Source organism: Lycorma delicatula, chromosome 1, assembly GCF_047948215.1.
Source record: "Lycorma delicatula isolate Av1 chromosome 1, ASM4794821v1, whole genome shotgun sequence".
In the NCBI taxonomy this organism is placed as follows: domain Eukaryota; kingdom Metazoa; phylum Arthropoda; class Insecta; order Hemiptera; family Fulgoridae; genus Lycorma; species Lycorma delicatula.
This window is the reverse complement of record NC_134455.1, coordinates 174,694,382-174,720,933: the sequence shown is the minus strand read 5'-3', so window position 1 is coordinate 174,720,933 and position 26,552 is coordinate 174,694,382. Positions and strand designations below refer to the sequence as shown.

The following is a 26,552-nucleotide window of genomic DNA, read 5'->3' as shown; positions in this document are numbered from 1 at the left end:
CAACAGAACTGAAATAAATTTGGGAACAAAGCGTAATAGCAATAATACTGATCATAATATCAGTCACAACCATAAAAGCTAAAACAATGATATGATTCCTGAAGAAATTAGATCTCCCAATACATATTCACACTAAAATGCAGAATGCCATAATTCCTAAAACCGCTGTAATTGTTAGTAAGGTTCTATAATAAAAGATCGTGTGACTTGGTATATATCCATCACAAGATCTGAATAACTACTATGGTGAGAAACCTCAAAATAATAATAATAAGAGTCAGAAACAGTACAATACATATTAATACATTAAAACAATATTAGCAGTAAATAACAACTAGCAAACATGTGAAGATAATAAAATTTAAAAAAAAATTAAATAATACAAAAAATTTGGATAACTTAAACTCATATTATTTACGTTTCAAAATACAGAAAATTCAGGTTTCTTGAAATAAAAATTATTTAACTGCCCATAATTATGAGTCTGACTCATATAAATTCACATTCTGAAATATCTGTACAAATTAGATCGTTTCAGTTAAGTTATGATTAAGTATGATTATGATTATAGTATAAACTATATTTGTTTAAAGTAATAAAGATGCTTTTACGTCAATAGATTATGTAACATCTTCATTATGTACCTCATATTACCAATATTACAAAAAATTAATTAAAAGAAAAAAAAAAATAATTTTTTTGTTTTTCAAACTGTTTTTAATGTGAAGTCTTTTTATATGCTAAATTGACCTCTGTTACCTTCTAGTGAAAATGTAAAAATAAATTTGTTAATTGGTATTATTATAACACTCAACGTTTTCAATACATATATTAATTAAATAAATTTTAAATTAACACGAGAATAAATACATTTATATATTTATTAAAATTAATATGAAATATTTCGGAGCTCAATAAAATATTACTTTTGTAAATAATTTAGAAATCAGGGTGCACTTGTAAATTTACTTGTACCAGTACCAGTACGTTTATTATAGCATACTGCAAGAATATGATCGATAGTTGTAGGCGAGTGGCTATATAATAATGTTATGAAATATGCATATTCATTTAGATGTTTCCATTGCTTAGAAGCAAAATTTATATTTTTCATGTTAAATGATAAACTTTTTTCGTTAATTAAATTGTTTAGCCGCCGTTTGCCTACGGATATGCAATAGCAAGGATCATTTTTGTGCAGTCTGATCTTTATAATTTATGTTATATTTTTTATCGGCTCAGAGAATGTGAAGGTTAGAAATCAAAGTAACTTTTTTATTATGCAAAAAATAAACATTTAATACATGAAAATTTAACACTTAATAGTTGAATCATTTGAAAAGAATTACTTGAATAATAGATAAAACAGTAAGGAATGTTTCAATCACTAAAATAGTCCAATTTTGATACGCCCACATCTCCACAGAGTTATTAAAACTTAGCAACTTCCATAATGGTTGGTTATAAGTCAAACCGTTCATTGTTATCATTTGAAATCTATTTGGAACTTGAATCTACTTAATCAATTTAAGCTGTCAAAAGTTAAGATATCTTGAATGAAATTTTTATTTCTAACTCAAAAATATCTTAAACTTTTTGGCTAAAAAGGTTTGAAATTTAATTATTTTAATATTTTTCTTGAAAATATACCTTTTTATGATACTTCTTGGTAATAGATTTTAATTAATCTATTTTATTAAAAAAAAGCAGGATTATGGTTGAAAAAACAGTTAAAAAGTGATGTAGCCTGGTGATTGTGTAAGCTAATACGTACGTACCCTCAAAATACCGGTTTAATATTTTTCTTCAATGCTGGCTAGTAAAACGAGATAGATAGAGGAACAAAAAATTTAAAATGAATGAAATGATCAGCATTATGAAATTGAAATATAATTGTAATATTAGAGAGATACATGTGTTTACATCATTCATTAGTCGTTACATGGGCTAAGTAATTTTGGATCCCTGAGATAAATCCTTGTAGTAGGATATAATCATACGAGATTATTGTAGGATATGATCTAGGTAAACAGAGAACATTTGAACCGAGACTCAGAGCATTTAAAAGCTTGTATTATTAATTTGGCTGCAATAAAAAAACTTATTTACCTATCAAATTAGTCTCAATAAATGTCATTGCATTCCATTATTAGATTACCTATACATTGAACGCTCCATTAAACATAGTCGTTACATCATTTTGAATAAATAATCCCTTTTCGAGATATATAATAATAATAATAATAATATAATAATAATTATTATTATTATTTATATATGTATATTTTATGCAAGAATTCCATTATTTAAATAAACTCAGATTAAAAACTTTACTGTTATATTACAAAAAGTAGTAAGTTAAACATTTCTAATATTAGAATGTTAACTCAAAAATATTATATAATACATTTTACCTAAACTTAGCTAATTTGTGATATACTAAGATATCATTAAATAAAAGGATGATGAGAAATAAAAATTTTAATTTATCGATTAAAAAATATTAATTGGAGAGATACTTCCTCGTCATTATTTTTATTATCAAATCGCTTGAAAAGAAAACTAAGCTTCAAGTGTTTATACTTTACAGTTCAACGAGAATTCTCCCCTACTTTTATTTAAAAATCACATTTTATTTTATTAATTTGTCGAACACACTTCTAGAACCCTTCAATCATTATATCGACTAACTTTTTATAAATTAATAAAAATATGCCTTATTTTTTCACTCAATTTTGAATAACTTACTTTTGCATATCCTGTTTCCGATAATACATTTACTATTATTGAATTTTAGCTGGAATGATATTAAAAAAATAATGCTACCAATTTCTAATAAAGCATGGCAATTAATGAACTAAATTTTTTTAAATTATCTCGGTTCATCTCTGTTTGATTTTTGTCTTCTTTATTCTTATAAAGAAAAGCAGACGTAAATGTTAAAGCAAAATCTCTTTCGGCTAACTCTGTATGCAATAAATTATCCTTCTACTGAAAAAAAATTTTCACAAAAATTTTACAGTACCAATTTGTATTGATACGTCAAACATTATTTTTTGGTTTTTGTGTTAACAAGTTTCTTCCAAATAATAATATTTTTACATTCACAAAGATATTCATTGCAAGTGCCCTGGAAAAACGATTTTATGTTATCATTAGTCTTATTTTTTCTAAATATAATTATATCTCTCCTAAATTAAACAGTCAATTTCAATTAGAGGGGGCAGATAATTATTAATATAGAGGATACTGAATTAATAAGACAAATTATAACTTCAAACACAAGTTAACTGTTCCCATAAAAGTACGGATAAGAGATATTGAATAAATATATTATTTTAGACTTTTTAAATAATTTTCAAAAATCGAATGAATTCTTTCAACTCACAATTTTTTCATCTTTTCGATTTCCACTTGAGTAAGCAGTTGCAAAAATAGCAGCACATCTTTCACCGTAAAATGGAGCTTCACCACGTTGGGTTGCGCTAGCGATGGGAACTGTGTAAATATTATTAATGTAGCCATCAGCCGCACAATTATCTCCATTCATTTTACCATTTCCAGCTGCAAAAACGTAAATTGCCCCTTTCCCACCACGACCCTGAAAAATTATTAAATAATAGCATCTGTAACATAAACTTCTACTCTGTGTGAAAAATCAAATGAGAAAAAATGCTATTATTCTTGTCATCAATAGCAATAATTTTACAGAAATTTGCAATACTAAAATCAGAAACTGGTGAAAAACTTTAATTTTGCTTTTTGAATTTTCAGGATACTCTTTTTCCATTGCAAAACTTATTTGATTTCATATTTTATAACAGTAATCTAAATCAATAAATATTTAATATAGTTTCAAAAGTGAAATATTAAAAATACATTTCGTCAGGTAAAATCTTGTTCAGTCGTTCTTGAAACATCTCGTTAATTGGTCTAAGCCTAAACGTATGTCGGTATTTCGGGGAAATAGATTCAATTAAAAATAATTGTAGACAACTCTTTACTGGACTAAATAAGATCTTGCAGCATGAACACAATATTGATATTGACTGAAAAAGAATGTTAATTACCGTATTTTAATTATCGAAATACTCATCTTACCTTCAATGCACCAATTTTAAGAGCTGTTCTTGCTATAATTCCAGGTGCTTCGACAGTTTCTCCATCATCGGGTGGACCCCAAGAATTGCTATAGATGTGTACTTTATCCAGTGCGTATATTAGTGCCGTGCCTTCCATAAGATCTGTTGTTGGACCGTCAAGTATTTTTATACCTTTGAATACAATAATATTTATATTTTACAAGTATAAATGATATTTTTATTTTAAATTTCTTTTTATATTTATTGTTAAGCCAGACTTTTTTCTTTGAAAATACTGAGGAATAGCAAAAAACGGTCTCCTACACCAACGAGATAATGCATGTAGACATTAACAGTTTCAAAAATATCAGTGCTTTAGATATCATTCTAACAAAAAACCATTTTAAAAACACCTCAACATCCAGATGACATGGCTCATGTTGAAACAGCAGTTATAATTAAAACCAATAACTAATCCGACTAAATTCCTAATTACAGAACAGATTGTTAGGAAATGACAAATGTTATCATAGAGGACTGAAGAGACCATAGTTGTTGGGGATTATAAATTAGACAACTACCGGGATAGAATCTTGTATTGATGTTGAAGTATTACGATCCAAAGCAGATCCAAAGTAAATTATTTATGTGTTGAACCTTGTTTCGATATGAACTCCGTCTGTGCTGCGTTAATTGCAGTAAAATAAAGCAAAAACGTAACTTTTTGGATTTTATTGTCTCTTACACAGTCAGAAAAACTACATCACTGACTCTACACAACAAAAACTAAAGATGGAAACAGTTTTTGTTCTCTAATAAATTACAGAAAGTTAGAGAAATAAATTAATGAAAATAATAAAATAATACCGGAAGCAGTATAAAATTAACTCTTATCTTCCCACCCTTTATAACTTGTTACATTTGTTCACATTCTATTTTTTTTTTAATAGCAGAGAAGAGGAGACTCCATAAAGGAAGGTGCAATTTCTTCCTATTCGCAGGAAAACGATGTTTCAGTAGAGATGGCAGGAAATTGAAGGAAACATTAATAAAATTAAGAATGGATATTGGAGCCTTAAAATTATGTTTTCAATTATCATTGTATGTCTTCTCTTTGAAAATAGGGTGGAAGATATAGAAACAATCTGTCAGAAGAAACTATTATTTGATTTCCATTAAATAAACTTTTTTTCAACCACATTGCAACAATCCAAACTTTATAGCCAAAATCGAACAATACCGGGAAATCCTATTACACCTGTCTTCTCTAATACTGTTTATTTCTAAAAAAAAAATAATAAAAAAATTATCAGACATAAATCTAAAACCTGTCGTTATCGTTTGATTATTTACGGGTAGAATACTTAGAGAATTAAAAGGAAAATATTAAAGCTTGCGATTTTCTACCTATTGTTCAAAATTTATACAGAACAGTTTTCAAATAATATTCAAACTTAATGAGGGATTCTTACCAAAACTTAAAACATCTTCAGCTACACAAAAAAAATTCTTAAAACATCAGTTTGGTTTTGTGGAACAAAATTCCACAGTAGAACAGGAGTCCAGTAGAGTTGATACAATTCAAAATGCTTTGGAAAATAAAAAACTACTGATAGTTGTCAGAAGTTTATAAGAAATCTATATAGATAAAGCTCAAACAATTTTTAAGGTTTGCCTAGTTGTGTTTCTTTTCAAAATTAAAAATAAATTACCATATCACTATTATTGATTTTTTATTAATTTCTTTCATTTATATCCTTCCAAATTAAGTTTTAAGAATATATTCATATTTTATAAATTAATTCTCATACATGTATATAGATAGATAGTATAAAACATAAATAAATACCTTTGTGGGTAAGGATAGTGCAGTATACTATATATATTTGCCTGACATTCCAAAAAATGTTGTACTGCTAGAGCAAATTTTGTTAATGATACAGTTATCTTGATAACAGAAGACGAGTTTCAAAAAATATACGAACTTTGAATAATATGTAAAACTGGTGCAGAAAGAGGTGGATTCTTGAAAATAAAACTACCTAGTGATAAATTGAAATTACCTTGAAAAGAGACTTCGGTAGAAGTCCAAGTGGAGAAAGCAGATGTGGAATAAGTATATACAATAGGTAAGGCAGTTTTATTGAATTCTTCGGCTAATTTCAAAACTATACTTAGAAAAACAAGGCGCTACTACAAAAATGTATAATTAAACATATTTTGTTAGATGGGGATTTAACTTTGGCGATTCGCGAAAAAAGTCTCAAAAGTGATAATAAATACAAATAAAAAAATACATTAGCCCACCGGGTGGTCCAGTGGTTAAATTGTCGCAAATCAGTTGTTTAACAGCTGATTTTCGAAGTCGAAAGTTTTGAGGTTAAACTTCTAGTAAAGGTTAGTTGTTTTTATGCGAATTTCAATACTAGTGAGTGGATAACGGTGTACTTTGATGGTTAGACTTCAAATAACCACATGTCTCAGGAGGGATCAGCCTAAGTCTACACGAGACTACACCTCATTTACATGACATATATATCATCCTCATCTGTCGGGAGGGGGGGTTGGTTATTGCTCATTAGTTGAACAGAATGCAACGTACATATTAGTAAAACTAAAAAAAAAGCGGATAAGCGGATCATAAAAAGTTTTAAGTCAAAATCATTTCGCAAACTGACAGACTGTGAATGAAATATCACAAATTGACCCTTGAGAGAAATGTAATAATGCCTTCAGTTACTGAAAACATAGTTTTTCAGTATGAAATGTTAAAGAAAAATTGAAGAAGACACCGAGTTGTTAGCTGTAAATTTTCTTGATAAAATTGAAGAAAATCGTTTACCCACAAAATCCAAAATTCTGATTTACATATCATTTCAGCTAAATCTTTATCAAACTTTTCTTTCATAAGCTATATATATATATATATATATATATATATATATAATGTTCATAATATTATAACAGTTTTTTTCAAGTCAAGAAGTATAGTGTTACTAATGAATGTTTTCTTCAGGCATTTAACAGTGATCTGATTTTCTTAAAGCTGTTATAAACGAATTATTAATGTTCCTTAGTTCAACAAAAATAAAAAAATACACATCTTCAGAATAAAAAAAAAACATCCGTTACAAATAGAACTTTAAGTTCCTTCAAACATAATTTTAAAAAAATGTATAAGAATTTGAAAGAAAACATTTTTGTTTACTTAAATATTACGTTCGTCTAATAAGTATATCTTAGTGCATTTCTAACAAAACCTCGGACAATAATTTTTTTCTTACTTCTGTTTTTATTATTTCCTAATTATAACAATATGTAAGCACACACAGGTTCTGTAAGCACAATCAATCTGTAAGCACAGCTAAGATAGGTTTCTTTTACAACAATCCTATATTGCACCTACCTCTTATAAAAAAATTAATTTATAGATCCTGTATGGCTAAATCCAGCCACTGTAGAACCATCAACAGCCAAATTTATTGACATTGCTATATTTTTTTCAGCAGTTTTAAAAATAGAATCTCCTGGAATATTCTTTATGACAGAAATAATGGTGTTTTATGTTTTGTTATTTACACTTAATAGTCTTTTACTGTACGGCTAGTACGATGCCTGTTATCCGAACAAAAAACATTCAGTTTAGTTTTCACGCGCAGAAGCAAATTGCTTTCATGTAAATACAATTTATTATTTTGTATTCCTAGATGGAATTATGAATTACTTTTAAATATTCTCTGATTTTACTGTTTATACTTTATAAATGATTTAGTATTTTGCCAAAATACAATTCTTATGATGTATCTTTAAATGTAATAAAATGCCTAAAATGTTTAAAAATGTAAAAATGTTTAAAATGTAATAAAATGCCTATTCCCAACAATTATTATAATTACGTTAACAGAAAAGCGCTAAATAATGAATTAAGTAACATTATAACTGTCATATATAATTGTAGTTTATAATTTATTGTGATTTTGGTCATCATAAAACTAAACTCGGACAAGCTAAGTTTATAACTCAGGAAAAGTCACCTTTCTTAGAATCATATCAAGAAAAAATATTATTATACTGTATGCTACGCGCTCATAGTTTTCAAATAGAGCCTGGCCAATGTAAAAATAAACAATTACCTAAAAGTGCGACATTTTTTATTGATATTGAATTCTTGAGTATAATCCAATAAAGTAGTCGTCCTGTATTTGTATTTGTGCAAATTCTGTTTCTTTTTATTAGAGTTTTGATTGGGAAAAGGTGAGCACGTTTTTGATCGGTTGTACATTTTTAGTGTTTTATAATTTATTATGAGTTAAAATAAATAAACAATTAAAAACAAAAAAGTAAAACTGCAGGCCAAGAAATAATAAATAGCGAATATGAGTTTATGAAACAAGAAAGTGTAAGGTTTCTAAAGTCGGAAAAGGAAGATAAAAATATTAAAAGATGTGATTCACTTTAAAAGTTGTGAAGAAATAATAGCAGCTGTGTAATGTGGGGTTTCGCGGACCCATTTCGAAAGAGTGAGAAAAAAGAAAAAACGGTTGCTAGAAAAATTAGCCGAAAATCCGTGGAGAATTCTTTCTCTACTCAATAAAACAAAAAACCCGAGAAAAGCCTGCAACGAGATTAGATGACTTTAACATCTATGTGGTGAGACGGACTATAAACCAATGTCACGAAATTCATAAATAGCTGCCGACGGTGAAAAAGAATGTAGCTCTTGAAGATTGAGTTTTTTATTCAAGAAAAAAGACGAGCTTGAGAAATGTAATAAAAGAACTGAGCTTTACGTGGAGAAAACCCTAAAATGACAGGGAGGTTCCCACTGAGAGACGTGACAAAGTTACGTCTCTGCTCTTTGAGCAGTCAAAGTATATGACTGCTGTAAAAATATTTAGAGCCGAAACTAGACCGATTATATATCTTGACGAGGCATACATATTATCTTCTCACATTACAAACAAATCGTAGTGCAGTAATTTTGATGACGGGCTGAAAGTTCCTATTTCAAAAAGCAGAAAACTTGTTATAGTGCATGTCGGAGGAGAAATGAATTTTATACTAAAGCCTTACTAACTTGGCAAGCAAGTTTAAAAAGTGGCGATTACAGATGTCAAATGAAAGTGGAAAATTACCTGAAATGGACAAAAGAGATATTAATTCCTAACCTTCCCGATTATTCTGAGGTAATTTTCGACAATGCCGATTTAGAAAAATCACCAGTTTTCAATTCAAGAAAAGAAAATATGAAAAAGGGTTTGCAGAAGAATTCTGTTCCTCTTTCTTCCTCGATGCTGAAACCACAGTTGTAATTGGTAAAAACAAACAGGTAAAAGTTTATTGTCTATGTGCTGATGAATTTCTACATAAAAAAGGGCATTTTATACCATTTTATGTGTAGGCCTATTATTGTACAATTCCCAGCTTCACGTAAACGCTTTTCTGCTGAAAATGATGGGATATTAATTAAAAACTTTTCAGTGAACTATATAAATATGATTTCAATATAATTTATTATAATTAAAAATGTAATAGTGTTCAAAATATTAGCTATACATTGAGGTGATTAAAATCTCAAAAACTCGTGTTCTGTGACCCAGTATTAATACCACAGTACATCTTACGAAGGTCCATTCACTGTAAGAATGAAGCAAATGTTATGCTACAAGAATGGTAAATGATTCAAAGTATGGCTGTCACTGCTGCTCATCAAGCATCAAGACTGGTTGCGCCACATTTATCTACCTACTCATTTACATTTGACTTATTCAACTTATTAGTTTTTGGTTGGTATAACTTTTGATGGAGTATCGCTGAGGATTAAACTACCCGCCAGTTTGACAATAGTGGAATACATTCATATTATTACTACTTTGTGGTAAAACAAAATGGAATAAATAATAAGAAAGATTAAAGATGTATTTATTTTACCTGTTGCATTAATTTACAAGAAATAATATTCATAAAATTTAATAATATTATTTATATAATATTTACGGTATTACCTCCTACTTTGGCGCCAAACGATATTCCAACTCCACATATAAAGTTGTTAGCTATCATGGCTATTTCTCCAGCACATCTTGTGCCGTGTGAATTACAAGTATCGTTGTCATATCGAGGCATTGGATCATTATCACCTTCCACAAGATCTGTACTTATACTAGGATCCTGTAACATATCAGTGATAAGTCATGGTGAAATAGGCTCTGATATTAATTAAATTAATTAATACAGTATAAAAATTGAGTTTTCTTGACAATAAGGAGTTGGTGGTGCTTTTTTGGAAGAGTTAAGCTTTAGTCAAGCTTAAGTTAAGTTTCAGAAGAGTAAGTCCTTTTGTTTCTATATATTCCATTTCTTCACCATCATTAAAATTTGAGTTTTTTTAATCTTATTTTCATTTCCATAATTAACGGAATATGATCACTTCCTCTGTCGGCTCCTGGAGCCCATTTGCCTTCTTAACTGTATTCATGTGTCTACTTCCAACTAAAAAAATATCTATCTGAAAGTGATATCCATCTGTTGGCCATGTATTCAACCAGCCTGCTGAATTTCTCATTAATTTCGTGTTCTCAATCCAAACTTGCCCACTGTCTTTCCATCTTTGCATTCTCCCACCATTGTGTTCCAGTCCCCATAATTATTTAATGGCAACCTGTTCATTTTTTAATAACTCCCCGATGTTAATGTACATCTTTTTAATATATTCATCATTATACTCCGACATTGACATATGTGTACCTGAACTATTGCTAGATCTTTTTTCAGTATTCCAATTCTTAAACCCATTACTCTATCTTCCAGATAAGTTACTTTTTCTACTCTTCTTGCTACACTATTTTTTACAGTTACTCCTCTTTTTTTCCTCTTCTCTCCCATGTAATCTGGCTTATTCCTACTATATTAATTTTATTTTATCAAGGGTAAATAACTTTTAAATAAGATGGATGAAGCAATTACTAAATTAAACTCCATATTAACAAAAGAAAATAATCAAATACGTTATTAGATTTTCGCAAAATTATTTAAAAAAAAACAGCTATTTCAATACACAATGCCTCCCTAAGGGGTAACAAACAGAATATATGTATTTTTTTGTGATTTTTAAAATAATTTTGTGAAAATCAAATAACATATTTGTTTATTTTCTTTTGTGAATACATTTTTTTAAATAAAAAATGTGCTATCTTTTACCTGTATAACACAGGCACAAAACGTCTGACGTATATTTGTTTTAGTGTGCGTTCAACACACTAAACATGATTTAAGTGGCATTAGTAAAGATTGGTTAGTAAATTGCTCTTATTACTTTCTTGACCTTCTTCCTTTCACCTAAATTATTATTTGTAATATTAAAAAGTATTTATTTTTCTTTTACATTTACCTACAATTTATTCTATTACATAGTAATGTTATTTTTTCAGGCTCTTATAGTAGAAATATTCAATTTTTTCATTATTATTTTCTATCTTAAATTTATAAAATGAGAAATTTAAGATAGAAAATAATAAAAGTTGTATAGTATTTTTTTTTTTTAGTTACAACCTCAAGCAGTCTTTCTTTTTCAAGAGATGATAATCCATAACTTTCTAAAAATTCTCTATCAAACATCTTTCTAAAATAACTAATAATTTAGGTTAATAACTTAGGTTATTAATAAATATTACCATCTTTCTAAACTTTTATAAATTATCATATTATATTAATAATTTATCTCTTCACGTATTCTTATGAATGAATTTTGAGTGGTTGCTTAAATTCAAGCCTTAGTTTTTATTTATTTTTATAATTTTCCTTTCTGTTCTCTCTTTTTTTTAATTTTTGGTATGTTTTCTCTAATTTTTCATATTATCTAGGTCTTGTTCCATATTAATTTGCAAATAGCTGATGTGGTTTTCATTATATAAGTCATCTCTCTTTATGTTGGTGTATTTTACTACTAACCCATGACAAGTAGAAGTTAAGTTAAAAATAATCTAATCCACTGTTATAAGTAATAATAAAAAATATATTTAAGTAGAGAATTGACTTATAAACCTAGAAATCAATGCTAGAAGTTATTCAAACTTTTTCTGAAGAGAGCTTTTGTACACACCTTATCCAAGAATCACTGAAAACAGGATGTTCCCGTTATTAGAAGAAGTTATTTAATGGCAACATTTATAAAATAAAACTTTTGTCAAATAATACTACTGATACATTTTTACTAGTTATTGGAATAGTATTGTTATAAGTTTGCAAAATTTATGAAGTTGTAATTTTCAATCCACCTAACTAATCCGGTTGTAAATGGATTGCATTGAACTACATAAGTAGTCTGTAAATAAATTACATGTTTGAACAGAGCAACTCCATATATTACGTTTTATATAAACATTAAAAGCTAAGCATGAATTTAATTACATATTGCACTATAAATAAGCGCATCAGACATAAAAGACATTTGGGTACTTCTCTTTGCGAAGAATTACTAGCTATAAAAGAAATACCACCCGATCTGACTCCTATTTGCACATTGAAAAAATATATTTGTTTATAACTCTCATCTTTTTTGTTTATTCCACTTGTTAAATTGCACTGGGAACATAAAAAAAATTATTTTTTCCTGTCTCTTGGAAAGCGTTTCCAAGAGACATTTGTAATTTTAAACATTATAATACTTTAAATGTTTACTTAAAATTGTGTAATATTCAATATTCAAACATTTGACTCACCTAGAAAGTAAGAAATGACGATTTTCTGCTATATTTCTCCTGTGGAGCATCTCTTTTGATAGTCCAACAATAATCAGCCAGCATGTTAAGATTCCATTTGCCTTGATCCCTTTTTTCCATAGCTGAAATCTCCTGATGAAAGTATTCCCTGTGCTCATTGCTCACAGCGTCAAGATTTTCTGGGAGAAAATCTAGATGCAAGTACAGGAAGTGTACTTTTAAGGACATATTACAACCCAAATTTTTATAAGGTTTTATAAGATCATTGACAATATCACGGTAATTTTCTTCTTTTCAATTTCCCAAAAAATTCTGAGTAACATTTCTGAATGCTTGCCAACCTGCTTTCTCCAGTGGATTCAATAGTTCCTAAAACTTTCATTATGCATTAGTGATCGTATTTGTGGACCAACAAATATACCTTCTTTAGTTTTTGCATCACTAATTTTAGGAAACTTCTGTTTTAAATACATGAGACCAGGAGTACTGACCATGGCCTTGACAAAATTCTTCATTAATCCTAGTTTGATATGTAATGGAGGAAGATACACAATTTTAGAATTACACAATGGGCCATGTTTCACATTTTTCTGTTCAGGAATGAGCGATTTGGGTTTAAGCCATTCTTTTCTAATGAAATGGTTTTTTCTGTTCCTACTATCTCATTCACACAAAAACCAACAGTACTTTGTGTAACCAAGCTGCAGATCAAGAATAAGTGGAATGACCTTCAAATCACCACAAATATTTCATTCATACACTGCATATTAAAGCTTTTCCAATATAAATTTAAAGTTTTCATATGTTTCTTTCATATTAGCAGAGTGAGCCACAGGTAGTGAAGGAAATTTATTGCCATTATGCAGAAACACAGCTTTTAAACTAAATTTAGAGGAATCAATGAACAAACGCCATTCTGTTGGGTTATGTTCTCCATATGAGAAGAAATATCATTACATTTCTAAGTAATTTTCTTCAGAAAAAATGGTCTTTAAATTCAGAATGACGATTATGATATGTACATATCTTTGTATTCTTTTGAAGAAGATTCCATCCTTTTAGCTGGAAGCAAGCATTTCAGATAACTTTAAATCTGGTATGAGATAATTTAAATTTTCTTGAGTCAGTAAATGAGGCTCAGATGAACTGCTTTGTTTAAAAGTTGTATCACCAGAATCCTTCCATCAGACTCTGAGAGCTCTCTTCATACTGTCACATGTTCTGGACGCTTTGGTATGGGGAACTCTTCACAGTGTGGAACTGGCCTCATTGCAGGGTGCAAGTTAGGGTACACCACTATGATTTTATTTTGACATAATCCCATTAATGTTTGTTAAGCAGAAATAACAGTCAGAATAGTGATCTTTGGGTTCACTCCAAATCATACGGATAGCAAATGGCATGTGGCATGTGCCATTTTTTCATGTAGTGAAAAGCCTAGAACATGATAAAAAACAAATATGTGGGGCCCAGGCCCTTGTTTGGTTACTGACTTTACATCCAAAATAAAGTTCACAACACTTTTTTGCTAATGGAGTGAGGTTTCGCTTTTGGGACTTGAGCGTCACTTCACCATATACATAACAAAAATTGTTAGAATGATTTATTCAAACTCTAGGAATTTTGTAACTAATGACTAATTAAAAGAAATAAGTCGTAAATATGTAATACACAATAATACAGACACTGAAAGCACTCACAATGACATATTTATTGGTTCACTACTACCTCACAACTGACATCGTTTGATGAATCTTTGCTACACTAGATCACATTTGTAAATGTCTAAACAATCTGAACCTTCACAACAAAAGCAATGCTTCCCTTTGAGTTAGCTCATTTGGTTCCATCATATTTACAATATTCAAGGAGTTTTTACTTGACAATGGATGAAAAAACGTTTTAAATTTAAAAAAGTTAAAATAACAAAAAAAGTGAGGGGTGATGGAGAAATTCTGAATACATATTTGAAAATATGATAAAAAACTGCATAAGCATACCTATTGGTACTTGTGGGACAATAATCATGTTGACCAGTGTTATTAGTTTTTATGAAGAGAAAATCCTTCAGTTGGAAAATATTTAGTCTTATTCCATGTAATAATTATTCCCATGTAATTATTCTAGACAGACTTTTTCCTTTGTTTCAAAATTCAGTAAAATCCTTCTATACTTACATAATTATCTCTTAAATCAGGATGCGTCCACTCTAAACCATCATCAAGAATTGATATTTTAATACCTTCACCCGTAATACCTTTTGCATAACATGGAACAACATTCAAGTCTAAAACTGGAACATCTCTATCAGTTCTGTAATCTTGCTGAAAGAAAAGAACGTATAATTATATTCTAATTTAAAATTTTAAATGTAACTTTAATTATAACAATGGGTAATAATAGTTTTATATGGTTTCGGTACCATTGTAATTTGAAATACGAGTATATCCTTATTTTAAACAAATAATATTCTTTGACCTTTTATAATTTATATATTTAAAGATATTTTGAAAAGGAAAAATGGTAAATATGTAAGAAGGTATATGAGAATATGGTTGCCCAGAAAGTTTTTTTGTCGGATTTTCACTCAATTCGAAATATACAAAGTATATCATATATTTACTTAAACATGCGTTTTTCATTAAATTTTTAAAATATTTAATCGAATTTGTATTCAAAGTATGTATCATTCTTGGGAATGATTAAAGAAAATTTTAAGAAGGTGAAAAATTTTCAAATCAATAAAATTTCCAATTTATTAGGAGCAATTAAGTAGTTAATTTTACTTGGATTAACTTTAATTAAGTTTATTTTTTATTCCTGATGTCATAGTATGAATCTTATCAACTTGAATCTTCTCAAGTGATTAAAACCTTTGGAAATTGTGTATGGCCTCTTACCTTAATAACCTTAAAGATAAAACAAATATTTGAAAATGAATTAATTTTAATTAATTCATTTTAATTTATGGATTAATTTGTGAAGTGTAGTTATGTTGGCTAGGACAAACTAATAACCAACCGGAATGGTCTAGTGGTGAACGCAAATCACCTAATCAGCTGATTTTGAAGTCGAGAATTCAGTGTTCAAATACTAGTAAAGGCAGTTACTTTTACACGGATTTGAATGCTGGATCGTGGTTACCGGTGTTCTTTGGTGGTTCGGTTTTAATTAACCACACATCTCAGAAGTGGTTAACCTCAGACTGTACAAGACTCCACTTCATTTACACTCATATATATCACTCTAATTCATCCTTTGAAGTAATGTCTGACGGTGCTTCCGGAGGCTAAACAGAAAAAGAAAAAAAGGACAAACTAACAGGTGTTTTTCTATGCTCCGCACTACTGCAGTTTTACCGTGGTTTTTTTACTATTATTTAGTTGTTTCTTTCGTTTTGAGTTCGTTGTTTTATTTTATGTTTCTATTATTTGCTTATTTGTTTCGTTGTTTTATTTTCTGTAAAATAAATATAAAATATTTATTTTTCGGTTTTGGGTCTAGAGTAACTAAGGCCTATTTACCTAGTTACATAGCTGTATTCACATTCGAGATGAAGGAGTTCTTAAGTTGAAGTTCATGTTTGATTTATTACTTTCGATTAATTTTAATTAATTTCTCTTGAATTTATTTTTCGTTCACTTAATTAATTTCTTTTGGATTAATTAATTTTTATTTAATATTGTTATTGGTCTTATGGCTGATCCACATCAGTCAGAGGGAGTGCCTCAACCAGAAGAAGAGGTTTTCTCTCCTGTGGTGGGGGGACGATCCACTAGGAAGGAATCTTCTAGGGTTCAGGTGGAAGATGTCCTATCGGACAGTAATGGCAATGATAGCTTGGCAGAAGCGATGATGAAAGAACTTCGGCGCGCGGGTCGATTGTTGTCATAGCGCAAAGGGAGAAGATGACTCGGAGACAGCAGAGGCCTGTCGGTCTGATTACGTCGACGAGCAGGGATGTTGAGGTAGACTTTCCGGCTTTTCCGGTCCGGTCGGACGACGTCACGGTTGGCGGGAAGCCATCCATGACCCCCTTTAAAACCTTCGAAATCATGAAGGTCCTTTGAAACCTTCGTGGAAGCAAAGGCTTCGTGGATCCCCACCAGCTGGTGAGGGGAAGAAAAAGTAAAAAATAAGTTCCTGGAGTTCCTTATACTCGCCGGAGACAGTTTCTGATCTAGAAATGTTTGCATCTCTTGGACGTCTCACATCCAAGAGAAGGGAAAGGAGAAGGGGTGCCAGAAGGAGGAAAGCATATAAGTCGCATGAAAATGATTCTTCAATTACGGAAGAAATGTTTTGTACATAACATGACTTTTGCTGCATAAAGTTAGGGAGTTGAGCTCACTGGTCTCACTACATACGATTACTAAAGTTGATATCAAAGAGTGCTCCGAGTGTATGAACAGTCATGTTCGTATGTTGGAGGAGTTCGCAGATATTTTGGATGAAATACCTGTGAAGATTCAGGAGAGGTCATCTACTCGGCTGAGCACAGCGGATGAGGCTACACAGATATATTTTATCATCATTGATAAGGCGTTGTAGACTCCGAATGGGGGTCTACAACGGCTGTAACGTGGTCGTCGATTGACGAGCTCCAGCGAGCGATTGATTGCGGAGTTGCGGAGGCAGACATTGAGCGTTTAGTTCTTAGAGGCTGGCTTCAGGAAGTCTTTCTATCTTCAACTCTAGTAGAGGACACCGCTGAGTTGCCAGAGGATGTTGGGTCCGCTTGGATTGACATAGCGTTGGGAGTCGAACATCCGCAACATTCACCGGTGTTCCGTAAGGCTTCCTAGATTCAGGATATGGCCCGAACGGGAAAATTGGAGGCGGGCCAGGTCCTTGTGGAGCTGGTCGGTCTCTGTGGCGCGAGTCCTAGCATCTCGGCCTTTCATCCGGAGGTCCCGGGTTCGAATCCCGGTCAGGCATGGCATTTTTACACACGCTACAAATCATTCACCTCATCCTCTGAAGCAATACCTAAAGGTGGTCCCGGAGGTTAAAAAAAATAAATGCAATGATCTATCCGGAAGGGAAACTGGATGTAAAATTTATGTAAGCCGGACTGACTATGCTTTAGTGGTTGAGTCTTGCGAAAGGACTCTATGCAGGAGCCTCAATGTCTGACATGCAAATTTCATGGACATGCGTCTGGAGGCAGTGAATGTAAGGCAACTTCGCCCACGTCGTGAATGCGCTGGAAATTTCTCGACGAAGCTGCGGTATCTGTAGAGGGCAGCCCCATCTGAGAGGGATGGAAGGCTCCCGCGTCTCATTACCAATGATCGGATGGGGACACCCTTGCAGAGCCATTAGGGGGGAATGCAAGACCGCAGTCCCGGTGGGGATCCCTCCGGGGCTTTTCGATTAGAAGCAGGGCGTCAAGACCGATGTCCCGGCGGGGGATTCCCTTTGGGTTCCCCCGCAAGAGGTATGGCATGTAACACAAGACCGAGTCCCGGCTATCTGAGTGGGGCATAGCCCCCTAACGAGGAAGTTTGAGGCGAAGGCACCGCTCGGAGTTGAGTTTATGCATAATTGGGATTTGGCTCCGGGAGGCGGGGAGATTACAGACGAAAATAAAAGGACAAACTAATAGGATGATTGAAATATGAATAAAGGAGAAGTTTGCTTATTATAAGTATAGAATACTTATCCAGAGAGTTCAATCTGTCTGGAAAATGGTTAAGAAATTACTGATAGAATAAAATTTTAAAAATTGTCCATAATAAACAGCAATTAAATAATAGGGAATTTTACTTTAAAAATTTATTTTACTTTTGTATAACGAAGGGAAATCAACATGTACATTTATATATTTAAAATTTAATAAAAATTCCATGTACATTATTCTGTTATCTTTTCTTAAATTTTTAATTCCTTGAAATAAATCCTATCTTATTAAAATCTATATAAAGGACTAAGACTTAATGCATTTATTTATTGTGGGAAATATTAATTCTTGATTTCAGTTTTTAACTTTTTAATAAATGAACATTGTTAACAGAAGATTTTATTATCAATAAATTGTTCTGTCTTATTATTTTATATATTGTGCTTTTCCTACGTTTCGCTCTAAATACATAGTTTTTATATTAAAAAATATATTAATAAGAATATGCAACTGGCTGTTAAATTTATTTTGTTAATAAATTATGCTACTTATTATTAATATTATTTATATTTATTATAATGGGGTTTATATTTATATAATCAATATAAAAAAGCATATTAAATACTGCATAAGCAATATTAAAAAAATAATAATAGTTGTTATTAAATGTTATTATTACTATTATATTACTTATTATTATTACTTGATTATAGAAGTATTACAATCTCCTTCAGGTGAACCATGCGGATATATCTGATTTAATTGAGTGTTTGATCATTTCCTTTTACATATATATTTTACTTAGAACACCGTTTATGTATAAAAGCAATTTGAACTTACACATAGATTTCGCTGCAGATAAAACAAATTACTACTTTGTATGTGAATTTTAAAGTAGGGTTAAACAGTAAATTCAGTAGTTTGGATTATTATTGGGATGAGAAATTTTAAGTATTAAGACATTAAGAGCTTACCAGGTACCATTGTTTGCTCCAGAGCGTGTCATTGAAGAAAAAAGTGTAACGGCTCCAAAACCAAGAAAAAATTCCACGTTTTTGTCTCTCTAATACTTCTTCATGATCACGTTGCCTTTCTTCTCTTAATCTCTGATATTGTCGTTCTTTTTCTTTCTTTATCAATAAAGTATCACCTCTTTTAACTCTTGTTCTTGCATATTGTGGTTCCGCCCACACCACCTTTTAATAAAATAATTTAAATTAGATGTTTGTAGATTGTAATTAAATTACGTTTTTCTTCAATTCATGAAAAATTAATTTTATGCTTAATGCTATAATTAAGAAAATTATATATTAATAATGAAATTAACAAAATGTTAAAAGTAGCTTTATGATTTTATTAGTTAATCTAAAGTCTAACCCACTTAATTTAATTATCGTTTTTGACACTAAGTTTTAAAAGCATTTTCGCTTGTCACACAAATATAATCATTTGTTATATATTAATAATAAGTGTTCGAATAAATTAAAATAATCTTTTGATTGCATATTCGGTGTAATTCAACCAAAATTTCACTCTTACTCTCTTCCACAATTTAGATAATAATCTAAAAATCAGATTTACAATAATCGTTTAAGATGACCAGTAATGACTACATTAATTAAAATTTTAACTCGCAATTAGACAAACTCATACATGTGTATTGATATTGTATTCCGGCATTGATCACTAAGCTGAAGATGATGACATCGTGCAGTGATAATCCTTTAATTACTCTTCAAAATATTTTATATTAACATAATACTGACATGTTAATATCAGTATATCGATGTTTTAATAAAAAGGATAGTTGTAGTGACAATGAGCCCATTAAACGCTGTTGGATCGAATCTAGAATACCGCTTGGGGTGTTGATTTACGGAACCCCGCCTTAAAAATAATTCTGTTTTATAAGAACTGAGATTAGAAGATGCTGTTGTGAAAGAGTGGAATCTTTAAGTATATAGTTTGGCAAAAGATATTTTGGAATGGTTAAGTGGAATAGCCTGAACCTAAACTTAAAGCTTTAGTAATTTTCTCACAACTCAATTATTGAGAAGCTTTCTAAATTTAGTCATTCGCCCAACAATAAATTGATAGTAAGCTAGTTAAGCTAAATATGATGTTATTATTTTGCGCCGTTAATGACTTTATGCTTTACAGATTTTATAATTACAAATTCTACAGATTAAAAAATGATTTCAAAAAGATCGAAAAGCATAATGTTGGGATTAATTTTGCGCGGGATTATTGCGTGTAACTATTTATTATTAGTCATGAAGTGGTTGTGTTAAATTTTTTTGAATATTTTGTCAACAAATTATTTTTTAAAACCACTTGTTAAACCATCGTTTTATACTGAACAACGTTTAATTATGCACGGCTATGCTCCAAAACAGGCCGTGTAGTCCTGTTTTGGAGGAAAAGGAACAACTTTTCGTGAAACAAGTAGATAAAATTGGTAACAGACTTATTGACCTAAATGAAGCCACATATACCAGTTTTCCGGATTTTGGGAAGACTATTTGCAAAACTTTCCACTCCATTGGGAAGTGTCTTGTCTGTAGAATTCCGTTAAATAGGTATGTTATATACATACACGATGTCTTTGGAAGGCAGCATAAATAGAATTTTATTTATAATTAAATCAAAACCTGTGTTATTCTGTGAGATTCTTTTTCCCTTCCTGATTACTTATACATCAGGTATAGAGAAAGGCTTATAGGAAACCCCATACGGATCGGCTATCTAAGAAACCAATGATTTCTTCTTCGTAAGGACACCGCTTAAGTTAGTGGCAAATATTTCTCCCAAGTCCTTGTCACTCTTAGCCCAAGACGTTTTATCAGACGTTTTCAAAGGATGATGTGAAGATGGAGGTTACGGAAGCTGCTCATGGTCCTATATAAAAAGTAATTGTTTCAATGTAAAAGCGATAGGCTTTCAAAATAACACCTAAATGTCTCATTTTCAGCTTTACAATAACCGTTTCAACCTAGAGCTGTCCTGTTTAGAGATAAACAGGACAGCTCGGCTCTCCTGTAACATTGCCAACTTTCTACTAAGCCTCTTTTTCATAGCAATAAAATCTATAACTTCCTCGGGTTGTCTGAATTAATACGACTCTCATACTTAACCTACGATGTCAATCTCCAAGCAGCTTCCTTAGGATTGAGGTCAAGCATTGCGTCGCTTTATTGATATCATCGGCAAACCTCAATCGAGCAGGCAATACTGATTCATCCTTAATACAGCTGTAATACGATCCCACTCTATCCTACTGTTGGAAAATTCTGGTGACACCGCCTTCCTAATTACTAATGTACTGACAGTCAGCAGAATAGCTGAGTGGTCAGATATCGAATCAAAATTGTTACCAACTGCCCTAAGTACAACCTTGCTAAGTACAACCGCAAAATTCCCGGCGATACGAAAGAGTTTTAACAAGTCAGGGATCTTATTAGGATCTGATGGCCAGAAGTGAGGCTACAATCCGGATATAACATTCAGATGCATGCTAATAACGCAGTCTTTCAGAGCTCTTCGTCTGGGTGAAATTAGCCGAGATCCCCAGAGAAGATGCTTACCATTTCAAACGGCGCCTACAATAAAACCATAACCGTAGTACTTCCGTGTGCCTGCTATAGGGATGGTTAGTGCAGTAAATAACTTCGAACACAAAGGAAACTCCGATTAGTGAAATGCATTTCAGAAAGAAAGACAATGTCTAAAGATTCACTTACCAATAAAGCTTCTAGTTCTTCTTCCAACCAGTTAAACCAATAATGTTCCACGTTCAAACTCTCAGACGCTTAGCCATTATCAGAGTATGGTAATTACTTTCATAAGAATTCCTATTAGGTTTTCAACTTGTTGCACAAGTAACTCTATATTACATGTTAGTTTACGTATCTTCCTGTCAGAAATATTCTGGACATCGTGACCAGCAGCCATAGCGTAAGATTTGGTCATTTAGAGGAAGTCGTTCCTGGATCACCACTCATGTTTCTACCTAATGATGGTAGTAGCATTGCTCAAATTGATGGAGGTTCCCTACCTGTCTTGGTTTCCAATATTAGTTATTCTCCTAGTCGATGTAACGCTTTGCCTCTATTTTTTTTTCCATGCTCTCTTTGTAGATTCTACTTCATATACTACACCAGCTCTGACCGGTTTGGGCGCCTCAGTGACAACCCCACATTTGGCGATATATTTTAAATCACACCCCTCCTTGTTGTTATCTCTCGGCTCAAAATTTACAAAGAAAATTGATAATGACTTTTTTGAAATGCTGTGCTTCGTATTGATATTGCTACGGACTGCGTGACACTGACTATCAAGTTGTCTGTGATAAGCTCAAATGGAACAGAAAAATGTAGGTTTCTTATTACTATACAAAAGGCTCTTTCATCCTTCTTGGTGAAGGTATGGCCGTTCAGTTGGGCCTTTCCCTCACCAAGTCAATTATCTTTTTGTATGCTGAATCGTTTAAAACAATACGTAGTTGTTTATGGCTGAATACTTTAATCCTGTAGTCGCATTTACCGACTGCTGTTTCGATAAACTGAGAGTTTAAATGTGAAATTAAAATTTCAATATGCATTCCTAGTTACAATTTTTCCTTCGCAGAATTGCAAATTGAAGTAATTTTTAAATTCAATTTCTTTTTACAGTATTATTACATATATTACAACATTATTACACATTATTTATTGTAGTACATAATGTACTTATTTAATAATAGTATTATTTAATGTTTTAAACCTATAAACTATTTAGATCATCTAATAAATATTACCAGCTGATAATCAAAGTTTTAATATTATAAATACCCATTTAAAATCTAAGAGAAACTAATTAACATATGCGGTTATAGATATTTCTCAAAAGGAAAAACATATTCAAAATCTGATGGAATTAAATTGTTCGACTGTTAAATCGGTTGACATTATTTTCGAGAACAATTTTAAATTATTGTTTATAGCAAAATTCTTTAGAAATATATTGTCACGTGTTTCGTGCGGCTCGATCAGGATATTGAGAGGTTGTTGACAATTTAGAATGTTTATGTAATTAATGTTTATTGGCTTAAAATGTTCATAATTACAACCCGACAAATTAATAATAATAACAATGGTGATAAATACAATACTAATAATAATAATAATGTGACAATAATAATCAGGAAAATAGTAGTGGACGATAATAATATTACATGTCAGTAACAACAAATCAAACATACAAATACATAACAAAGTACATGACATAATACATAATTAAAACAGTAAGTATAACATAAAAACAGTGTAATCAATAAAGAATAACAATAAAGATATTACACATCAAATAGTGGTAAATGTCATTAGTAAATAATAAATACAGATTACACACAAGATAGAGTTCAAAATAAATAATCGTTCGGAATTTATTCCACGTAGACAAAGTAGAAAACTAGACCCATTAATAAAAAAAACTCCTAGTCTTAACTCTTTTTAACCACTAGTCTTGTATTAACAAAAAATCTTATAGTGTTCCCTTGCAAATATCTTTTCTATCTACCGTAACAGTTTATGAATGAAATTATTGCGTTAATTCTTTCACTTATAAACTTTATAGGTTTACTGTAACTCACCGATAGTATTTATTTCTTGTATACTTAGATTTACTCGTGACGTCACCTTGCTTTTACCGAACTGGATTCAGGACTCTCCTCGCTGGACTGATGTCTTGCAGACTCACACCTGTGACTCTCCTCGTTGGACCAACGTTATAACGTGTCGCTGGACTGGTTCGCAGAACCCACCGAACCCACACAACACCACACAACTCGCAGCCTCTCCTCGCTGAACTCCTGCAGAACTGCTCTTGCGGACCGACGCCTAACGTCTCGCAGACTGGTTCTAATAGAACCTTATTTTTATTTTTTAGCTGGTCTTACTGGGCTATTTATACTGTTAGTCTCTTTACTTACTGGACCGGACCCAAAGCGAAGCGTGAGAACAGTTGACCGATGTTTTTGTTCCCATGAATTCCAAACCTTTTTTTTTTTTAACTCCCCTGGGCCGGACCGACTTGATGGTATTACGCCACCGAGGGGAGTGTCCGTTACTCTAATAGGCCCGCCCTCCCCACCTACCGGCTATATACCAGCATGCGGCATGGCAGGTCAGGCCTACCGGTTGGCTCTTTTGAGATTTTTAACTTAGTTAAGAAAACCTAACAGTCAACCCAAGGAGTTCTCAGCGGCTCAGCACACCTCAGCATGCTGGCTCTCACCGCTGAGGATGTCCACCCAAACTTCAATCTATAAACCCATATTCCTTTCATCTATAATTTTTTGTTTAAGGACTGACCTTATGAACTCTACAACCTTTCTCCAATTCTCTACCCTACTGAGCATATGATCTATTATCTCTCTCGGAGTCTTTCCGTCAATACCAGCATTGTATCTTAGCATTTGCCATTTTTGGCAATTCAGGAAAGTATACTCTACACGTCCTAAAAACCTCTCAAACCTGTGTCTAGCAATGAGATCAATAGGGGCACACCAGAAAGCACACAGAGGGCCTCATACGAGACCGTTCTGTAAGCGGATGCTATTCCAAGAAATACCCTCCTGTGTATATTTTTTAATCTGTCCTTGTTCCTGTTAATAGTCATAGCGGGCCACCATGCAGGAACCGCATACAAAATCGATGAGACTACGGTTGTCGCAAGTAGTCTCCTTTTCGATACCTTAGGAGCTCTGTGCTTTGACATAATAACGTTCAAGCTTTTAATCGTTTTCTCTGCGCTATGACAGACATTCAACACATGTTCACTGAAACGACAATTTCTTAGCAGAGTAACTCCCAAGTATCTCAATACCTGAACTTCAGTAATGTTATTACCCTCTATATATATATCCACTGATTCCACCACCCTTCTATCGGTAAATTTGATATATTTGCACTTATCCACCGCGATCTGTAGTCCTCTTGAATGCAGCCATCTACCGACTATTTCGAGTGCTGAATTTGCCTTATCCTTTACCTCATCAATTGTTTTGGTCTGAATGAGTACTGCCAAGTCGTCAGCGTAAGCCAAAAGCTGAACCCCTTAAGGGTATGTCTGCTGGAGGACTCCATCAAAGGCCAGGACCCATAACAGTGGACCGAGCACTGAGCTTTGTGGCACACTACCACACATGCTAAAAAGTACCTCTTCTTCTTGTGCACTGACTGCAAACCTTCGATATCTGAGATACTCCTCTACCTGTCTCCGCAAGTATGGACTAATTCCTTTCTCTACCAGTGTTGTATTTATATGTTTCCATGCGATGGATCCAAACGCATTCTTCACATCGGGAGAAACAAGTAGAGGAATACTTCTCGACCGCCTAGTGCCGCTTCTAGCTTCATCAGCCCAGTTCACTACTCTGTTGATAGCATGTACGGTGGATCTACCTCTCCAAAAACCATATTGATTTGCACTAATTCCAGCACCCTCCTCCACCTCCTGCACAATGCGGCCAGCCAGCATTTTTTCGACAACCTTCCCCATCGTGTTGAGAAGGCTCAAAGGTCTGAAGGTCGGTTGTCCCCCATTACCTGTGTTCTTGGGCAAGAAGACAGCCCTAGCCTCCTTCCAACACATGGGAAATGCTTGAGGTGGCTGGCCACCTTAAGCATTTCCCATGGCGCTTTTTTAATAAGGCTCTTGATGATTGCCGCTGGAATCTTGTCCGTTTCTGGACTTTTCTTAACGGCCAACATGCCCCCAGCACATTGCAGCTCACTTAAGGCAAATCGTCTACTGTCACACTCAGTAGGAATTCCAAACCTGGTCTCTTCTCACCGTACAACCGGTTTTCATTGTGTGTTCGCTTGCAGTGTAACAAAAGACGATTGTTAAACGGACCTACACTTTACAAAAAGGGTTCTCCTTTTTTTCCTCTCTAGATTCCTGCAAATATTATATTTTATATTACTTTCATAATAATCGGGAGGAATCCGTTACTCAAGTTCGCTATATCGGTCTTGTTACAATATGAATTTGTAAACTATCTAATTATAAAAGAGGAAAGGTAACATATTATTACCAAGAAATAAATATTCAGTCTTTTTTCTGCTTCTGTAGGTAATTCAACTG

General features: G+C 32.1%; 1 protein-coding gene across 1 annotated transcript in view; it reads right to left on the bottom strand.

Annotated features, from left to right (window-relative positions):
- Nucleotides 1-26,552, bottom strand: part of LOC142325571 (neuroendocrine convertase 1-like) — a 121,869-nt gene that overhangs the window by 43,019 nt on the left and 52,298 nt on the right. Inside the window, exons 4-8 of the mRNA XM_075367481.1 lie at nucleotides 19,400-19,621; nucleotides 14,980-15,126; nucleotides 10,088-10,253; nucleotides 4,102-4,274; nucleotides 3,389-3,601 (exon numbers count right to left, since the gene is read on the bottom strand). Coding sequence (XP_075223596.1) covers nucleotides 3,389-3,601; nucleotides 4,102-4,274; nucleotides 10,088-10,253; nucleotides 14,980-15,126; nucleotides 19,400-19,621 — 921 coding nt within the window. The remainder of the gene's footprint in view (nucleotides 1-3,388; nucleotides 3,602-4,101; nucleotides 4,275-10,087; nucleotides 10,254-14,979; nucleotides 15,127-19,399; nucleotides 19,622-26,552) is intronic.